The sequence below is a fragment of the Ochotona curzoniae genome, unplaced genomic scaffold (assembly GCF_017591425.1).
Source record: "Ochotona curzoniae isolate NIBS_2020 unplaced genomic scaffold, NIBS_Ocur_1.0 scaffold_2453, whole genome shotgun sequence".
NCBI lineage: Eukaryota > Metazoa > Chordata > Mammalia > Lagomorpha > Ochotonidae > Ochotona > Ochotona curzoniae.
In genome coordinates, this window is record NW_024467094.1 from 6052210 (window position 1) to 6069089 (window position 16880).

At 46.8% G+C, this 16880-nt stretch overlaps 1 protein-coding gene across 1 annotated transcript in view; it reads right to left on the bottom strand.

Annotated features, from left to right (window-relative positions):
* Positions 1 to 16880, bottom strand: part of GLP2R (glucagon like peptide 2 receptor) — a 54046-nt gene that overhangs the window by 11856 nt on the left and 25310 nt on the right. The window contains exons 7-10 of the mRNA XM_041000794.1: positions 16551 to 16710; positions 15590 to 15650; positions 14160 to 14229; positions 7208 to 7296 (exon numbers count right to left, since the gene is read on the bottom strand). Of these exons, the coding sequence (XP_040856728.1) occupies positions 7208 to 7296; positions 14160 to 14229; positions 15590 to 15650; positions 16551 to 16710 (380 nt within the window). The remainder of the gene's footprint in view (positions 1 to 7207; positions 7297 to 14159; positions 14230 to 15589; positions 15651 to 16550; positions 16711 to 16880) is intronic.

Consider the following 16880-nt stretch of genomic DNA (forward strand, 5'->3'; position numbering starts at 1 on the left):
CAGGTTAGGGAGAGGTTCTGTCGCCCTCAAGGACCCCAAGGGGAAGAGGCCAGAACATCAGGTAGCTGTTCCAGGAGGGTTTGCCTCCATCCGAAAGAAGGACCTGCCAGAAATCCAGAGTCTGTGAGACACATTGCCATGTAATGTCACCTGAGCATGAAACACAACCCCTCACCCTTGTACCCTAAAGGGCCAGGAAGAGGAGAACAAGGGTCACTGTGCAGGAAGGACTCCAGCTGGACACTCAGGACCACAGCCAAGTCTGTACGGAGAGACCTGTCCATATGTGAAGAGACAGAGCTGCAGATCCTGGGCATGTGGCCCTCCTGAGTCGACATCGGATGGGCTCCCAGCTCCATCCAGACCCACGTGAGGGTCACTTGGCTGTCACCCTTAACATATTCCCCAGGAATTACTATTTCAAGGAATCTGTGGTTTCCCTGAGTTAGCTAGTTGAAAGGCAGACAGACAAGTGGAGATAGAGAGATCTACCTGTTGGTTTACTCCCCCAAATTCCCTTAACAGCTGTGGCTGGACTAGGTCAAAGCCAGGGGCTACCACACGGATGGTGAGAACCCAGTCATTCAAGCCATTTACTGCTGCCTCCCAGGGTGTGCCTTAGCAGGAAGCTAGAAGCGCAAGTAGAACTGGGACTTGAACTCAGGCACTCTGGTATGGAATGTGGGCAACACAAGCACTGTCTTAACCACTAGGCTGGACACCCTAGTGTAGTGTCTTATAAGCTCTCTGGCTCAGCAGTCACCAAATTGCATGGACTTAGATTGATTTGGACCTGCAGACAGGGCACATAGCAATTTCGTTGTTGTTGTTGTTGGAGGCATCTCTAAGAAATAAAGTTTCAAGCAACAATGTTCAGCTTTGTCTATAAAATAGGAACTCTGGGGACGCAGAGCCCCGATTCAAGCTGGGCCATCATGGCTCACACCTAAGGGACATTTTCCCTTACCATGGGACTCTGTGACCCCAGCCTCCATCCGCTCTGTGGATGGCCCTTGCAAGTATTTGAATTTGGGATCATGGCTCTGGGTTGCCTGAACTGCAGCGAAGTCTGCTGACACACTGACCCATAGCTTACCATCAGCTTCTTCTGGGAACTAAGTCATATCATGACTTTTTTAAATAAATTTTTCACCATGGAATAATTTTAGACTTACTTACTCTTGCCTCAGTTTCCCCTTGATTTCAATATGTTGTGTTACTGTGCCAACACAAGTATATTATTCATCCCAAACTGCAGATCTGATGCAGACGTCACATGCTTTTTCATTAATACCATTTTCACTTTTCAAAATGCCATGTGCATTTTAAAACACAAGCCATTGGGCCTGGTGCGGTAACCAAGTGGCTAAAGTCCTTGCCTTGCAAGCTCCAGGATCCCAGAAGAGCACCAGTTCCTATCCCGGCTGTTCCACTTCCCATCCAGCTCCCTGCCTGTGGACTGAAAAAGCAGTAGATGGTGGCTGAAGACCTTGGGACACTGAACCCACATGGGAGACCCAGAAGAAGCTCCTGGCTTCTGGCTTCTGATAGGCACAGCCCTGACCATTGTGGCTCCTTGAAGAGCAAACCAGAGAACAGAGGATCTTTCTCTCTGTCTCTCCTTCTCTCTGTAAATCTGACTTTCCAATAAAAATAGCATAACTCTTTAAAAAACATATAAGCCATCTTTTTATGAAGTTTTGAGTCCTTTTGGTAACCACCACCTCCATAGCTTGATACAGGAAAGGACTTTTCCACTCTGTCCCTTCTTCTAGTTTCTTCCTGGACAAAATGATGTTTGTGACCCTATTGAGAAGAAAATCCACAAACAGCGAGAACAGTTTACCCTGGTGGACCATGTTTATGCTTATTTTTCATCCATAGCCATTCGTTTATTTAAATGGGACCATTTGTGGCAGACATGAAACCATTCAACAAATACTTAGAGAACATCTGCTATGTGTACAAGAGTTAATACAGAGGGAATGAAGGAAGTTGAAGACAGTAGGCTACAGGGACAACACCTGGGCCTGGGCTTAAACCCCAGTGTCGCCAATTATTAAGGCTGCGAGATTCTATGCATAGTCGCAGCCACTTGACAGGTTCATAGTAAGGATCCAGCAAATCATGTGGAATAAATAGTACCTGATACACGATGAGTGATCAATCCCTCTTAGTTATCAAGTTATCACTATGGTTTACAAATCCACCCTTGTCCTTGAGTTGCTTATCCCCTCAATAATTCTGGTCAGTTTTACTTCCATGTGTGACTGTCCCAGGCTTTGGCTACTGACAGGACCCAGGATGCCCCTAAATGAGGCACCTGGATTCTCTGTGTATTTCCAGCTGAAGGAGAAATCTGCAGACTCTGGAGGTTCTGCCTGACCTCCTCCCACCTTCCCCTCCTGGAAAGTCTCCTATAGCCACCTAGGAGGGCTGCTCTGGCTGTCCGAGGAAGCCAGAAGATTCCCGAATGAGAGGCGCCTCTCTGAAGCTGAAGAGAAGGAACATCCCTATCTCTAATGACACAGCTGAGCAGGAAAGCATCTGGAAACACAGACCCTGCTAAGTCCACCACGTTAATGACCACTAGTTCATGCTCCATTTGTGCCATGATCTTTCCCTACGATTGTCAATCCTCCATCAAATGTGGCATATAAATTGTGCATTGGCCATTGCTTTCAGCTTCATTTCCTTGTGAGGACTCCCATAGCACAGAAATCTTATTAAATACATTTTTGATGCTTCCACTCCTATTAAGTCTGTCCACTCCTGAGGTTAAAACGGAGCCTGGAATCTTAAGAGGGTGGAAAAAATCTTTGCTCTCCTACATGGCCCACCAAAAAAAATCTTTTCAGGAGAGATTCTTGGATTTTAGCTTGTTAAAAGATAAGATTCTGACAGGAATTTCTTCTGAGGGCTGGTATTGAGGCACAGCACATTAAGCCATAGCCTGTGACACAGGACAACATCCGATATCTAACTGCTGGTTCAAGTCCTGGCTGCTTCACTTCCAATCCAGCCACCTGCTAATGCACCTGAAAGGCAATAGGTGATGGTGCAAGTGATTGGGCCTTAGTTATCCATGTGGGAAACCCAGCTAGAGTTCAGTCTCCTGGCTTCAGTCTGGCCCAGCACAGCTGTTGTGGTCATTTGACGTGTATCAATGAATCGAAGATCTCCTCTCTCACTCTTCTCTCTTTCAAATCAATCTTAATTTTACAAAATGAAATTCATTGTGAGTTCAGTCCCCAGGGAAGTTAAGACTCTCTGTCTATGAGAAGAGTGCTGCTTTGGTGCCGGCCACCACAAAGGAGAACCCCAACAGGGCAAAGGTCTGTTGGTCTCGATCTGCGGCCATGGCTCATCCCATTAGAGTCCCACCTCTCCTCCCTTTCACTTGGCTCAGCTCTACTTCTCCAAGCCAGACAGATGGGCCTTTGCTTGCTGTGCCCTTTGATCTGCAGTGGAAGCCCAGGGACAAGGGCTAAGCTGACAGATGGCTCTCCAGCTCCTAGCAACTTGCTTCTTTGGCAGGCCCTAAATGTGTTTTGTTTCAACTTTCCTAAAAATACACTCCAGGATGGTGGGGTGCCAGGGTCAGGAAGGGTAAGGAGGGCAGATCTGGAGCCCTTTATGCTGAAAACTCTCACAATCTCAGAGAAGGGAAGGCAACCTGTACCCACCGGAGTCTGCATGAGATGCAGTGGACACAAGGAAGGATGGGGCAGAGAAGGGGGCTTCCCATGGGAGCTGCAGGGACCAAGGACCCATAAGACATTAAAGCAGCTTCCTTAGAACTGGAGGATGAAGGAACTTGCACTACCTCCTGAGAGCAGAATAGGCAAATGAGTTCAGCTATGCTGTTGGTTTTTCCAGCCCAAGGAGTAAATCAAGATGAGCCTGAAGTAGTCCCTGGTTTCACTGTGACTTCACTGACTGTGTTACATGTAAAAAAAAGGCAAGAAAACAGGAAGAAGAAGGCAACGGTGAAGAGAGGACAAGATGCTCGGCTCTCACCCACACCACTCAGTGGAGGAGGCCCTGGCCTTTGGGAATGCCCCTCCTTCCCAGCAGGCATGTGGTACTTGGGGGACCAGCGATGAATTCTGAGACTGCTCAGGACTCCTTTAACCCTAGCCCCTCTGCTTTGACCACGTGATCAATAAACGACACTGTGGGGACTGCTTTGACTTTCTGGGTCTTCTAACGTCAAGAACAGGATGTCTGGTGAGATATGCACACGCTAGAAAAAGAACACTCGATTCCTGCCCCTAACCCTCCATGGATGTTAAATCTGAGTAATGATCCAGTTTACACACATGAGCCTGATGTAAGTTTAGTTGGCATCAGTGAGCATGCCAAGGGCTCAGCCACTCAGGAACATAGATAGATACCTTGCCCCAGCCCCAGCACACTTCCCACATGATGGAAAGCTCACCAAGCTAAGCTCTCTGAGCTTAGATCTCTGGGTGGGCGTGGTCACAGCTACTCCCTTGCAAGCTTTTATCCTTGAATAGTGCTTAGACAGGGAGTTTGCACACAAGTTGTAAAAGTCAGGCAGGGTTATGCTTTCTCCTGCCAAAACAGCTGTTCTGGATTGTCATGAGCTGGGAGGATACCCCCAATATCTTCATTTGCCCTTCCCCAGATCAATGGCTTTGCAAGTGGGGCATGTACCTTGTAAGCTTATGCAAGGACATTTATTTGATACTAGAAGAAAATATAATCCTAGAAGGTCATGGGAGTTCTATGCATATCCACTCTTGTCTCACCCTTTTAACTTTGCATGTTAGGGTATATCTAATACTGAATATATCTGTTCACTAGAGCATGCATCTGTGAGTTGAGGCACATGTTTCCCATTTCTTTACTGATAATGATGGGGTAGTTGCAAGCCACACTCTTGGCTAGTCCCGGAAAGAAAATGCTGAGGCTGACAACACAATGGCCATGGGATCCAACCAGGAAATTCCCATGTTGGGACTCGGTTAGAGTGTCAGATCCATCCAGGGGCCTCTGCTAGGCATCAGAATCTGCCAGAGATCTCAAAGTAGTTCCCATGATAGGATGCATTCTATCCTGGCTGGATCCAAATACGCAGTTGCAGAGGGAGGAATGCATGAGGCTGTGCTCTTGGTCCACTATTGGGAGATGCTTGTGAACAGCCAGGATGGAAAACTGCTGTACAAGTTGCTGAAAATGTAGAATGTTGTGAAGCATTTGGGGGTACACAGTGGGCTCGGGAGGCACCAGACAGCAAGGTTTAGAGAGCCCCTTGAGATGCCTCCGTTCCCTCTTCCTGGCCACTGGGAGCGCTAGCCTCCGATTTCCCCTGCACTTTGCTGTTGAGAAAACTCTCCTCGATGGAACTGAGCAGCGTAGACCCAGGCAGCTCTGCCTAACCTTGGAATATTACCCTCGGATAGGGTAGCCTTGGAAAAGAGGACAAGGAACCTGCTGGGTTGCTTGAATGCATAACTGGAGGCACCAAGAAAGATGGCACAGCTCTCCAGGGCCTGGGATTTGTGCAAGACTGTTCAGGCCAAAGTCTCCAGGAGTGACTGCTAAATGTATCTGCCTAGCCTTAAGCCTTGTGTGTTTATCCCTTTAGATCTCCTAGAAGAAGGCTTTAGGATAGACAATATTTAGGATCTGGAACCTGAGCAAATACTGCCCTTCTCAATGGCTCACAACAAGTCAAGAAAAGGCTGTCATGACGCTTCTAGCCCTCACATTCTCAAGCCAGCGAAGAGGGCTCAAGCTTCTCAGCCAAGGGCAGTTGACACATCTGAGCCACGGCCAGCCCCTTCCATCTCACGCTCCACACCAGTGTCATAGGGAAACAGCATGTACTCATCTCAACCTGTGTGTTCACCTTCTGTTCCACACGCAGTACAGGTGCATTGTAAGCACTCAGGAAATATTTATCAGAGACATGGACAAGTCATCGCACCTTAAGCAGGAAACAGACCAGGGCCACCTTCACTTGCAGCCTCCTTCTCGGACCTGCTCTGTGAACTCAAATGCTTGCCCTATGGGTTAAAACACTTCTGGTCTGAAATCAGCATGTAGAAGGTGACTTAAGGAGGTGGGAGGGAAAATTCTGGAGTTTATTGAACTGTATTATATAATAATAATAAACAACACTCCCCATCCAAGACCCCTGCTGGATGATGCAGGTTGCATAGGAATCAAGGACCAACTGGGAAAAGAAGGAGAAGGCCCGTTGTCTCTCATTCATTCTTTCTTCTGCACAGCCAGGCAGACCTAATAAATACCTAAGCTCTAACTCACTGTGAATGGTGTCAGCTGTCACTGCAGATGGCAGAAGGCAAGATGCCATCAAGGTGAACCACCAGTGAAGAAGGCCAATGTGAAGAATGGAGAATCTCCTTGCACTTTATTAGGGTCTAGTCTCATTTCCGAAGGACTCAGACACCCACTCTCCTCTGAATTCCGACCATGTCTGTTAATCTGTAGCCTCAGATTCTTCCCCAAGAAAACAACTGCCCAAATTTTCTTCATAATAATGGATAGAGAGGCTGCCAATGAGTGATAAGAAACTGAGGATGTACAACACCCATGCCATCTCAAACTCTGTCCCCTCCAAACTGACTCAACATGGCTGAAGGACCAGCACACCCACTCCTCATTATGTGCTGGGACACCCTGCTGGACACCACATTGTATGCTGTAGCTCCATCCCAAACCCTGTATCCTTCAAACTTTAATTAAGTTGTGCCCCAAGCACCACTCCTTACCCTATAAAAAGGATGATTCCAGCCTGAGCAGGGGCAATTCTCCCTCATGAGCTTGCCTACAATCACGACTGAGTGTGTATCATCCCCTTGCTTTGCAATAAATTCTACTTTTCTGCTCGTGTTTTCTTATAACAGAAATACAAAACCATGGACTAAGTATAGCCAGGGGTATCTCTGAGCCCAGATAGGGCTGTCGATTATAGCCACAATAAAACTTTCCTTCCCTATAAACTAGTGAGTGTTTTTCTGTTGAGGAGGTATGTGTGCCCTTGATGGCTCAGCTTGTATTTCTATGGGGTCAGAAGTTCCTCCCCTCTGGTTAAAGGTTGATGCCTCCTTCAGAGGGGCATCTCTGACATCCCTCACCATAGCAGACAAACGAGCAAATCATCAAAACATCAAAAGAACTCTGGGCTGAAGCATGATGACCCCAGGCCACTCACCTGTATTTATAATCTCTGAAACACATCTGATGGGCTTTGAGCTTAGAAATGAGAAGCTTGAGAATTTTCAGGAAGATGAAGAAGTTGACCTTGAACAAAGAGCAGAGGTGAGTCAGTTAAGTGAGGGCCTCCACATGGCTGCCCATGTCCAGGTCACCCTCAGGTAGGCAGAGGGGGACTTAGCCATTAGTACTTCATCCGTGTCCAACCAGGGGTCAATGAGGCAGTTAGCTGGTCAGGTCGCAAGTAGTTATGGTACTCCCCATTGTCCCAATAACTGTCATCTCACCTGAAGTCTGGAGGAGACCTTAGAAAGTCATCTGTTCGATGGTGCTGCCTCTGGAAGACCCACCACTAGCCCTATCTGCCAAAGGGAGAAGGGTATGAATGTGGTTATTTACTAACATGTGCTTAGCACTTGCTAGGCTTACCACTTTCTCTACCCTTGAGGAAGCCACAACCATTTATATCCATAAAATACAATGAGGCAACAGAGGCATGGAGGACATGAAGCCCATAGTTATATAATTAGTCAGTGACAAAGACGGTAATTAAGCCTGGATTTACCGAGTCACCTCCCTCCCTAGACTTACACTTTATGTCACCCTAGGTCTAAACTGCTTGGCATTTTTCATTTCAATGAGATGAGCCTAATCTCACCCCAGCATTGCTGGATGTGAGCTACACTGGATTACTCATCTCACAAAAAGAATATGGTGGAAGTGATGCCATGAGACTCCTGTACTACATGTTCAAAAGGATAGCTTTCACCAGGCACTTTCTCTTCTTCTCCTCACCCCATGGATGGCACACGCAATGTGTGCCAGGCACCATGTTGTCAGAACACTCAAGCAGTTTTACAGAAAGGCTGACATAGGAGAATCAAGTTTTCATGTTAACAACAAACATCCCTCACTAGGCAGAAACACCACCTTGGCAGCTGATTTCCAGCCCCACTGTAGACTTCAAGTGGCTGCAGGCTTGCCTAACATTTTTTTAATTTTTTAACATAATTATTTGAAAGACAGAAAGAGAGAGAGAAAGCTCCCACCTGCTGGTTCGCTCCTGGGAGATGCCTGTAAAAGCCAGCGCTTAGCCATGTCAAAGCCAGGACCTGGAAATCAATCCAGGTTTCCCACATGAGTGGCAGGGACTCAGCTACTTCAGTCATCATTCATCATTGCTGCTTCCAGGGGATTCATTAGCAGGAAGCTGGGCTAGGGACTGCAACCAGGACTGGAACCTGGGCACTCCCACATTGGACTCAGCTGTCTTAACATTCACACACCTACAGATAGCTTGAGTACACCTTGATGAAACTGCTGTGGTTCCAGAAGAGTGAAGGTTGGGTGTGGGTTTAGAGAATGACAGTGGGGTTTGGAAAGTAGATGGCAGAGGAAGAGAGGGTACTGGAGGCAGGGCCTTTCAGGGTCGTGTTAAAGGGTTTGGATTTTCTTTGGAAAGGAATGAGAGCCACTGACGAATTTGAAGCAGACACATGCTCTGATCAGGTTAGCACTTCAGCATTTCTAGTAGCAGGGTGGAGAATAGATTGGATGAGGGCAGAACTGGAACAAGGGAGACCACTGGGAGACAATTCTAGAAATTCTGGGAGAGAAAGATGGAGAAGCGAACTCAGGCCACCACCCTGATACTTTTCAGGGATGTGGAGTGAGATACAGACTTGAAATTATTAGGAAGTTTGGGTCAAATAACATGGTTACTAGTTGGACATGAGACCAAAGGTGACCTTAAAATTTAAAAAAAAAATATTTTCAGATGGGAGGTAATGCCATTCACCAAAGAAAGACACTGAATGGGGGTGGGTGAGTGAATCCAGTGGTTTTGAACAAGAGAGATGCCCACGGTCACTAGAAAACAGTGTCTGGATCTCAGCAGACACATCCTACACAGTATAATGCCACCAGGATAGACAAGCTTATCCCGGGAGACTGTAGACCCGGGGGAGAAGGAGGATTCTGAGAATCATCTTTCAATCAAGTGCAAGATGGTGGGATGTCATGGCCAATGAGACTCAGAGTAGCTAGGGCATGAATGGAGTTCCATGGAATGAACCCCGTGGAAGCGTATTCTGGAAACTCACACACTTTTTATTTTTTAAGGAAAGTTTAGCTGGTACACAGATAATAAGCAAAACAAGACTGCATTTAGTAAGCTCACTTAAAAAGGCTGTCTTGGCAAGAGTACATATCAGATTTCAGTGCTTTGCTTTTTGAAGGAAATGGCAAGAGGATCCAGCCATAATGGAAAACAACGGGAAGATCTCTCAAAAACTGAATGGTTGGACTGCCATGTGATCCAGCAGCCCCATGTTCGGGTTGCTGAAGAGATGTCTGCACTGCCTTGATCATTGCACTAGAATGAAATCACCTTCAGTGTCCATCCAAGATGAAGGAAATAGGCTTATGCACATGATGGAATGCTACTCAGCTGTAGCAGAGAAGCAGATTCACTGATTTGCACTAACATTGTGTTAAGTGAAGTAAGCTAGGCATGGAAAGACACATTCTGGGACCAGCATTGTGGCACAGCTACTTCTGTCACCACCTGAGATGCCAGCACCCCATATGAACACTAGCTTGAGTGATTGGGCCCTTTGCCACCCACAGGGAAAACCTGATGGAGTTCCAGGCTCCTGCCTTTTGTTTGGTCCAGCCCAGCTACTGTGGCCATTTGAGAAGCAAACTGCTGGACAGAAGGTGCCACTTTTTCTCTCTCCCTCCTTCCCTCTCTCACTGTGTCCTTGCAACTGTTTTTTTTTCTTTTAATATTTATTGTATTTATTTGAAAAGCAGTGCTACAGAGAGAGCAAGGGGGAGACAGAGAGAGACATCTTCATCTGCTGGCTTACTCCCCAAATAGTCACAATAGCAAGAGCCAGGCCAGTTTAAAGCCAGGAGTCAGGAGCCTCTTCTGGGTCTCCTATGTGGGTATAGGGGCCTAAGGATCTGGGCCATCTTCTACCACTTTCCCAAGTCATTAGCAGGGAACTGAACCAGAAGTGGGGTGACTGGGACACAAACCAGTGTCCATATTGGATGTCAGCAGAGATGGAAGCAAAGCGCCAGCCCCAGGTCTGCCTTTCAAATAAATAAAACCTGGAAAAAAAAGAGAAATAGACAAATCCTGCATAATCTCATTTGTATGTGGAATGTAAAAGAGTTAAACTCAGAAAAAGCAATGTAATTATTGTACCAAATAGCTGTCCTTGAAAATGTTTCTCTAAATCTATTTATTTAAAAGGCAAATTACTGAGAGTGTACAACAGAGATAAGAGATCTTCCACCTATTGGTTTACTCCCCAGATGGTTGCAATGGTCAGGGCTGGGTCAGGCACAAGCCAGAAGCCAGGAATTTCATCCAGGTAGCATTAGGTGGCAGTGGGTCCAAACACTTGGGCCATCTTCATTGGATTTTCCCAGGCCATTACTGGGAGCTGGTTTGGAAGTGAAACAGCCAGGATACAAAGCAGTTCCTTCCAATAAGGGATGCTAGTGTCTCAAGCAGTAGCTTTACCTACAAGGTCACAATACTGGCCATGAAGGTCCTTTTTTTTCAAATATTTATTTTTATTGAAAGGTAGCTATATAGAGAGAAGGAAATACAGAGAGAAAGATTTTCTGTTCACTGGTTCATTCTCCAAGTGGCCACAATGGCCAGAGCTGAGCCAATCCAAAACCAGGAGCCAGGAGCTTCTTCTGGGTCTCCCATGTATGTGGATGAAGGTTCCCAAGGTTTTGGGTCATCCTCCACTGCTTTCCCAGGACATAAGCAGGGAGCTGGATGGGAAGTGGAGCAGACAGGATACCATCCGGCACCCATATGGGATCCTGGAGCATGCAAGGTGAGAATTTAGCCAAAAGCCTATCACGCTGGGACCGGTTTTTGAGTGCGGCTCTTTTTCAGATGGGAGAGATTTATTCATACTTCTAGGCAATGGAGAAAGCACTAGGTAAGAGATGATCATCAACAAAAATGAAGTCTCCAGCGACATGGTCTTGGCCAGTTCTAACGTCTCTAACAACAAAATTCTGCAAGTACAGCTCGAGATGCAATCTGCAGAACCCAGCATGTCCATTGTTCTATACTTATCTCAGGAGAATCAATGCTTGATGCTAAAAGGTTAGAGTTTCAGGCAAGAGGCTACATACCATCCCGTGAGCCAACAGGAGTGATGGAGGTTCCCTGCCAAAGAATATATTATCCCCAGAAAATTTAAATACAAACTCAGTGTAACCAAGTCATTTATCCCTTTTAATGGGATATCTGTTTTTCATCATCAAGAGAAAGCCTTGTGCCCTCGGCTCAGTGATGGGTTGAGCCCAGTCGTTTTTCTTACAAGTCAGTGCAATGGGGAAAGGCATATTTCAGCGAATTAATTTCCATCAGCACCGTCTCCTAGGAAACAAAGGGCTGGGATGAGGAGCGTGTTGATTCACTGCCCTTTTTGTCTGGCAGAGACCAGACAGGAGAAAATGGGTACCAACCCATGAGTCACAAGGGGAAGGCACCTCCTTGTCGCCGTGGAGTGAAATGCCAGCTGGGGTGACCCCAGGCCTCTGAGAAGGCAGGGGTCAGCAACATCACCCACGTGGTGTTGCACTCCATCAGCAGGAAAGTGGCGAAAGAAAGGCATTTTCCAACCCAGCTTCTCTAGGACTCTGCAGCTAGATGAGGAAGACATGTACCTTAGGTCCCCTTCCAAGTCCCAAATAGCACAGACGCATTCTCCCATGCAGCATGTATGGGGGACTCTTCTGTGACAGTCCAGCTTCTGTGCACAGATCTGAGCCTGCAGATCAGTGGAGGGGATGGCTGGCATGCAAAGAGCTCAGGGATAGCTTGCGTCTAAACTCTGCCACTTGCCTTCCTCCTCTGGTCTGATACAGAGACTAACACTTCTACCCTTAGAGTCACTCCTTTGGCTCAAACTCTTCCTTGCCCAAGAATCCTGCTGGGTAGCATACATCCCATAGAAGATAAGGAATGCCTGAGACAGGAGGGAACACGTTCTTTCCTGATGCATTTAACCATTCATGCATGATTTTTTTTTTTACAGTAAGACGCCAGTAAACACCTGTAATCTGACTAAATTTTCACTGTGGAAAGCAGACAAGGAACTGCAAAGGTGAGTTTTGAGAGAGTGGGGCAACCCTCTCTTCAGAAGAGGGGCATATGGGAAGGGGTTGTGCTGGGCATGCTGGAGCAGCAGAAAGCTCCTGGGTACCTGGAAGGGTAGAGGGTCTACAGGAGACAGAACCAGTGAGGGTGAATCTAACCAGCTTTTTCATGTTGTCTAGTTCAGGGACTGTTGGAGAAGATTCAATGAGAGTGAATGAAGGCTCTTGACTTGATGACTCATGACAGCAACAGATGGTTCAATCCCTTTGTAAGCTCAAAAATGCCATTCAACTGAGTGTTCAATCTGTTGGCTCCAGAGGGCAGGATAGGAATAGAATGACTTTGCCTGGGTGGAAAAATTCTGTAAGGCTAATGTTGAAGTGTTGGACTCCCCAAATATTTATTGATTTTCTACCGAGGGCAGGGAGGGCTAAAATATAAAGATAGATGGTGTTCTAATAGGACTCAAGTCAAAATGTATGCTCTAGGGTGAGGTTAACTTAAGTAGTGGTGTAGGATACCAAGAAAGAGGTGGGAAATCTCCAACTCTTAGGACTGCTGAAAGAGCCAAGGAGTACCTGGAGGTTAAGACTGCCACTTCCCAGTTATTTCAGAGAATCCTGTTGCCACAGGATGTCCATTCATGTCAGCGCCGCCCCCACCCCCTCTTCCTGATCCACAAATGCAGACCCAGGCTAAGGGAGTGGGCTGTGAGAGAGATCCGACTACAACAACTGGAGCATGAATGTGGGAGAGGAAACTCTGGGATTCCAGCACTCTGTTCCACACACACACACTAGACTTTTCCCTGGGGATGTAGGGCTCATGAGGCCACACTAGGGGTCTGTGAGGTCAGACTTCATCTGGAACATTCTCTCTCAGTTTTGACTAGAGGGCAGACAGCAACAGCAACACAGAATGGACATGACCCTGACTCTGTAATCCAGGACCTCTGTATATTCTTGTTTTCTCACCACCTCTAGGAATATTTTTGCTTCCAGGCTACTACCCAGTCTGGGCAGAGAGGTGCCCACCTTTTCATATTTAGATTTTTAAATAATTTTTTTTAAAAGCCCATGCAGTAACCCCTTGGAGAAGAGGGTGAACAAAGCAGAGGAAGCAGTAGCCAGAACCTTGTGGGCACCAGCTACTATGGTCACAACTAGGCAGGCAGGAGAGACCTGAGTCTCCCTCCGGGTCTCACCAGTCTTCCTGCTGCTTGCTACCCCTTTATCCCCAGGGTGGATTTCCCTCTCACGCAGCACCACCAACTAAAGGGGGTTATGACAGTGAGTGGGCACCCCTTTCCCACCCTAAATACTCTGGGGCCCACAATGTTTCAGCTTGACCTCGATGATTCTGATCCCAAATCCCAGCTTTGCCTTAACCTTGACTGTGTCTCCCCTCTTCTTCTTCCTCCTCCCTCTCTTCTTCCCTCCTTCTGGTGGTGATAGGCTAAACTGCTAGGTTGCCTTGCAGCTGTAGGGCTCCTCTGTGACTGAAAGCATCACTTTCCCCAGGGCCTGGTTCACCTGGTGCCCTTCACAGCAGAGCTAGGATCAGGTGCCTGCATGGTTTGAAAAGGCAGAGGAGAAGGCTTAACAAGGTAACATTGGGTTTAGGTCCTGAAGCAGAACAAAGTTATCTAACTTGCTCCTTCTCATTCAGTGGAACCTGCTTCTCTTTCTCAAGATGTCAAGACAGTCTGAGACATGGTGTGAGAGGGTGAGGGAGGGAAATGATGGGGAATCTTTTCCACATCTGCTGAGCTCAGAAACAAAAAGGGCAGTGGGGGTGGGGGTGTCCTTACCGCTACACACAGCAGCAGGGGTCCTCGGATGATCCACCAGATTTTCTTATTCTCATTGTCTGCCCAGCAACTAAGGGCCAAGAGCAGGTGGGAAGAAAACAATTAAAAACAAGGCGAGGAAAGATGAGACAAGGCGAGGAAAGATGCTTATGCATAGAGCGGATGAGAGGATCCATTCCACCCTGTTAATACCACAGAATTATTCTTCAGTGGTAGCAACCCAGGATGTATGGCCTTCTGCATTTTGCTATAGTCTTATGAAAATAGATTCTTAATTTTATACATGGATTTTTAAAAAGTGAAAGGCAGAGATTAGAGAGAGAGAGAGAGAATGCTCTTGTCTACTGATTCACTTCTCACATGCCCACCATTCCTAGGGTTGAGCCAGGTTGAAGCCAAGAACGGAGAATTTCATCCGAGTTTCCTACCTGGGTGGCAAGAACCCAACCACTTAAGCCATCACCTGCTGTCCATCAGGGTCTGCACTGACAAGAAGCTAGAATCCAGAGCTGGAGCCAGAAATGAAGTCTAATAGCCATAAGTTTCAAATTACTCCATGAAACAGAGTTTGTATGGTGGTGATTTCTCAAGGGGAAAGTGGAATTATACAAATACAATATAGGCATTATCCCTTAATTCCATCTTCCATAAACTCTTTGAAGGCCCCACATGTATTATTTGGCAATATTTTATTGGGATCCAGTCACTGAAAGTCAAAAGATATAAGCTGGGACCAGTGTGATTGGCTCAGTGGTTAAATCCTCGCCTTGCACACACCAGAATCACATATGGGCACTGATTTGTGTCCCGGCTACTCCACTTCCAGCTTGTGGCCTGGGAAAGCAATAGAGGAAGGCTCAAAGCCTTGGGACCCACGTGGGAGATCCAGAAGAAGATTCTGGCTCCCGGCTTCAGATTGACTCATCTCCATTGTGGCCATTTAGAGAGTGAACCAATAAATGGAAGCTCTTTCTCTCTGTCTTTCCTTCTCTCTGTAAATCTGCCTTTCCAATAAGAATAAGTAAATCTTTAAAGATATGAGCTAACTAGGCTTTTTTTAGTAGTCTCATTATATTCCTCAGTTGTTGTGGAATACAACCGGTTTGTTTCATGATTCTTTTATGGAAAAAGCATTCAGGGTTGTTTTGTTTGGTTGACTTGCACTTATTCCTTGCTGTGAATGATGCTATAATAAGCGTTTCTGTGTTTATGCCATTATATACCTAGGGATGCTGCTCACCTATGATAGCATCTTTGTACTCATCTGCACAGGTAACTAAAAAAGCTAATGACTATAAGATCTGATATTATTCTACCTGATCACACAGTGGGATTCATGTTTCTCTTTGGGAAAGTAGTGTCATTCCCAATAATGGGGGATATCTGGGAATTACTGGTCCTCAGAAGAGTAAGCCATGTGAATTACCCACCTTGTGTTCTCCAGGTATGCACGTGCAAAGCCCCAAGGAATCACAAACAGCACCGGTAAAACTGGGGAGAAAACACAGGGCACCACCATCAGGAGCAGGTTGGCCAAGCATGTCTGCCTCCCATTGCAGCTTGATGGGGCCACGTACAGCTCGGTCAAACTTAGACAAAGCCAAGCATCATGCAGTCACTGTGGGAGCTGGAGGTGGCACAGGGCCCTTCCATGGTTTTATAGTCACAGAAACCAGACCCAGGGAGGGCAAGGGACTCACCATTTGTCACAGAGCAGCTTAAAGTAAGGCCTTCATTAACCAAAGGCTAGTGACTCACAGGCCCAGAATATTTCCTCAGAATCCTTCACCTTTAAATTCCCCAATGGTGTAAATGAAGATAGGATTCCAGATCTGAATACTTTTGGTTGTGCTTTTATAATATTTTTTTTAAAAAAATTGCTCAACCTAAAGACTTCGTGTCAGGGACTAAATGTGTTCCCTTGAAAGTCTTGTACACAACATGATGATCTTCAGAGGTAAGACGGTTTAGGTGGGTCCCTGTCTGGTATAAGGGTTGATGACCTTACAATCAAGACAGCTGGCTTTTTCTCTCCACCAAGTGACAATAGAGCAAAAAAAAAATATATGGCTATCTATAATCTGGGAAGTGAGCGCTCAACAAACCAACAATGCTCCAAGAACTGCAAGAAAATCGATGAGTGCTAGCTAAGCCAGGCTTTTGTTGTGTTGTTTTGTTTTTGTTATGGCATCTAAAGGAGACCAATTCAATAGGGGACAGAATAGCTGGACTGTCCTCTAATTCCACCAAAGACCGCACACATCTCTCTTCAAAACCTCTGGCACTTCAGGAATACTCCCTCGCAGGAGCCACTCTCCAGCTGGGTTTCTGGCTCCAACAAAAGACTCTCCCAGGCTCCCAAGAGGGCAAGTTGAAGGTCCCATCACTCACCCCAACCCACCAACAGGTATCGAGGCCACAGCCGCCTCTCAGAAAGCACAGTGGGCTCCAGCAGTCCGTGAAGGTAAAGACCTTCCACCAGCAGCCACAGCTGATTGGCACCCACGAAGTAGTGCAGGAGGACCTGGACGGAGCGGCAGGAGGTAGACATCTGCAGAGAACAGAACACCCATGGGTGAGCCCAGGCCTTGGGACCCTGAGTGGGGGGAAAGCCCCTCCACCCACGCCACTCTCCAAGCACAGCCTCTTCCTTTATTCTCCTCTCTCCTGCACCCTCCTGACCATCTGGCCCTAACATTCACATATGAAAGACAGTGTCCT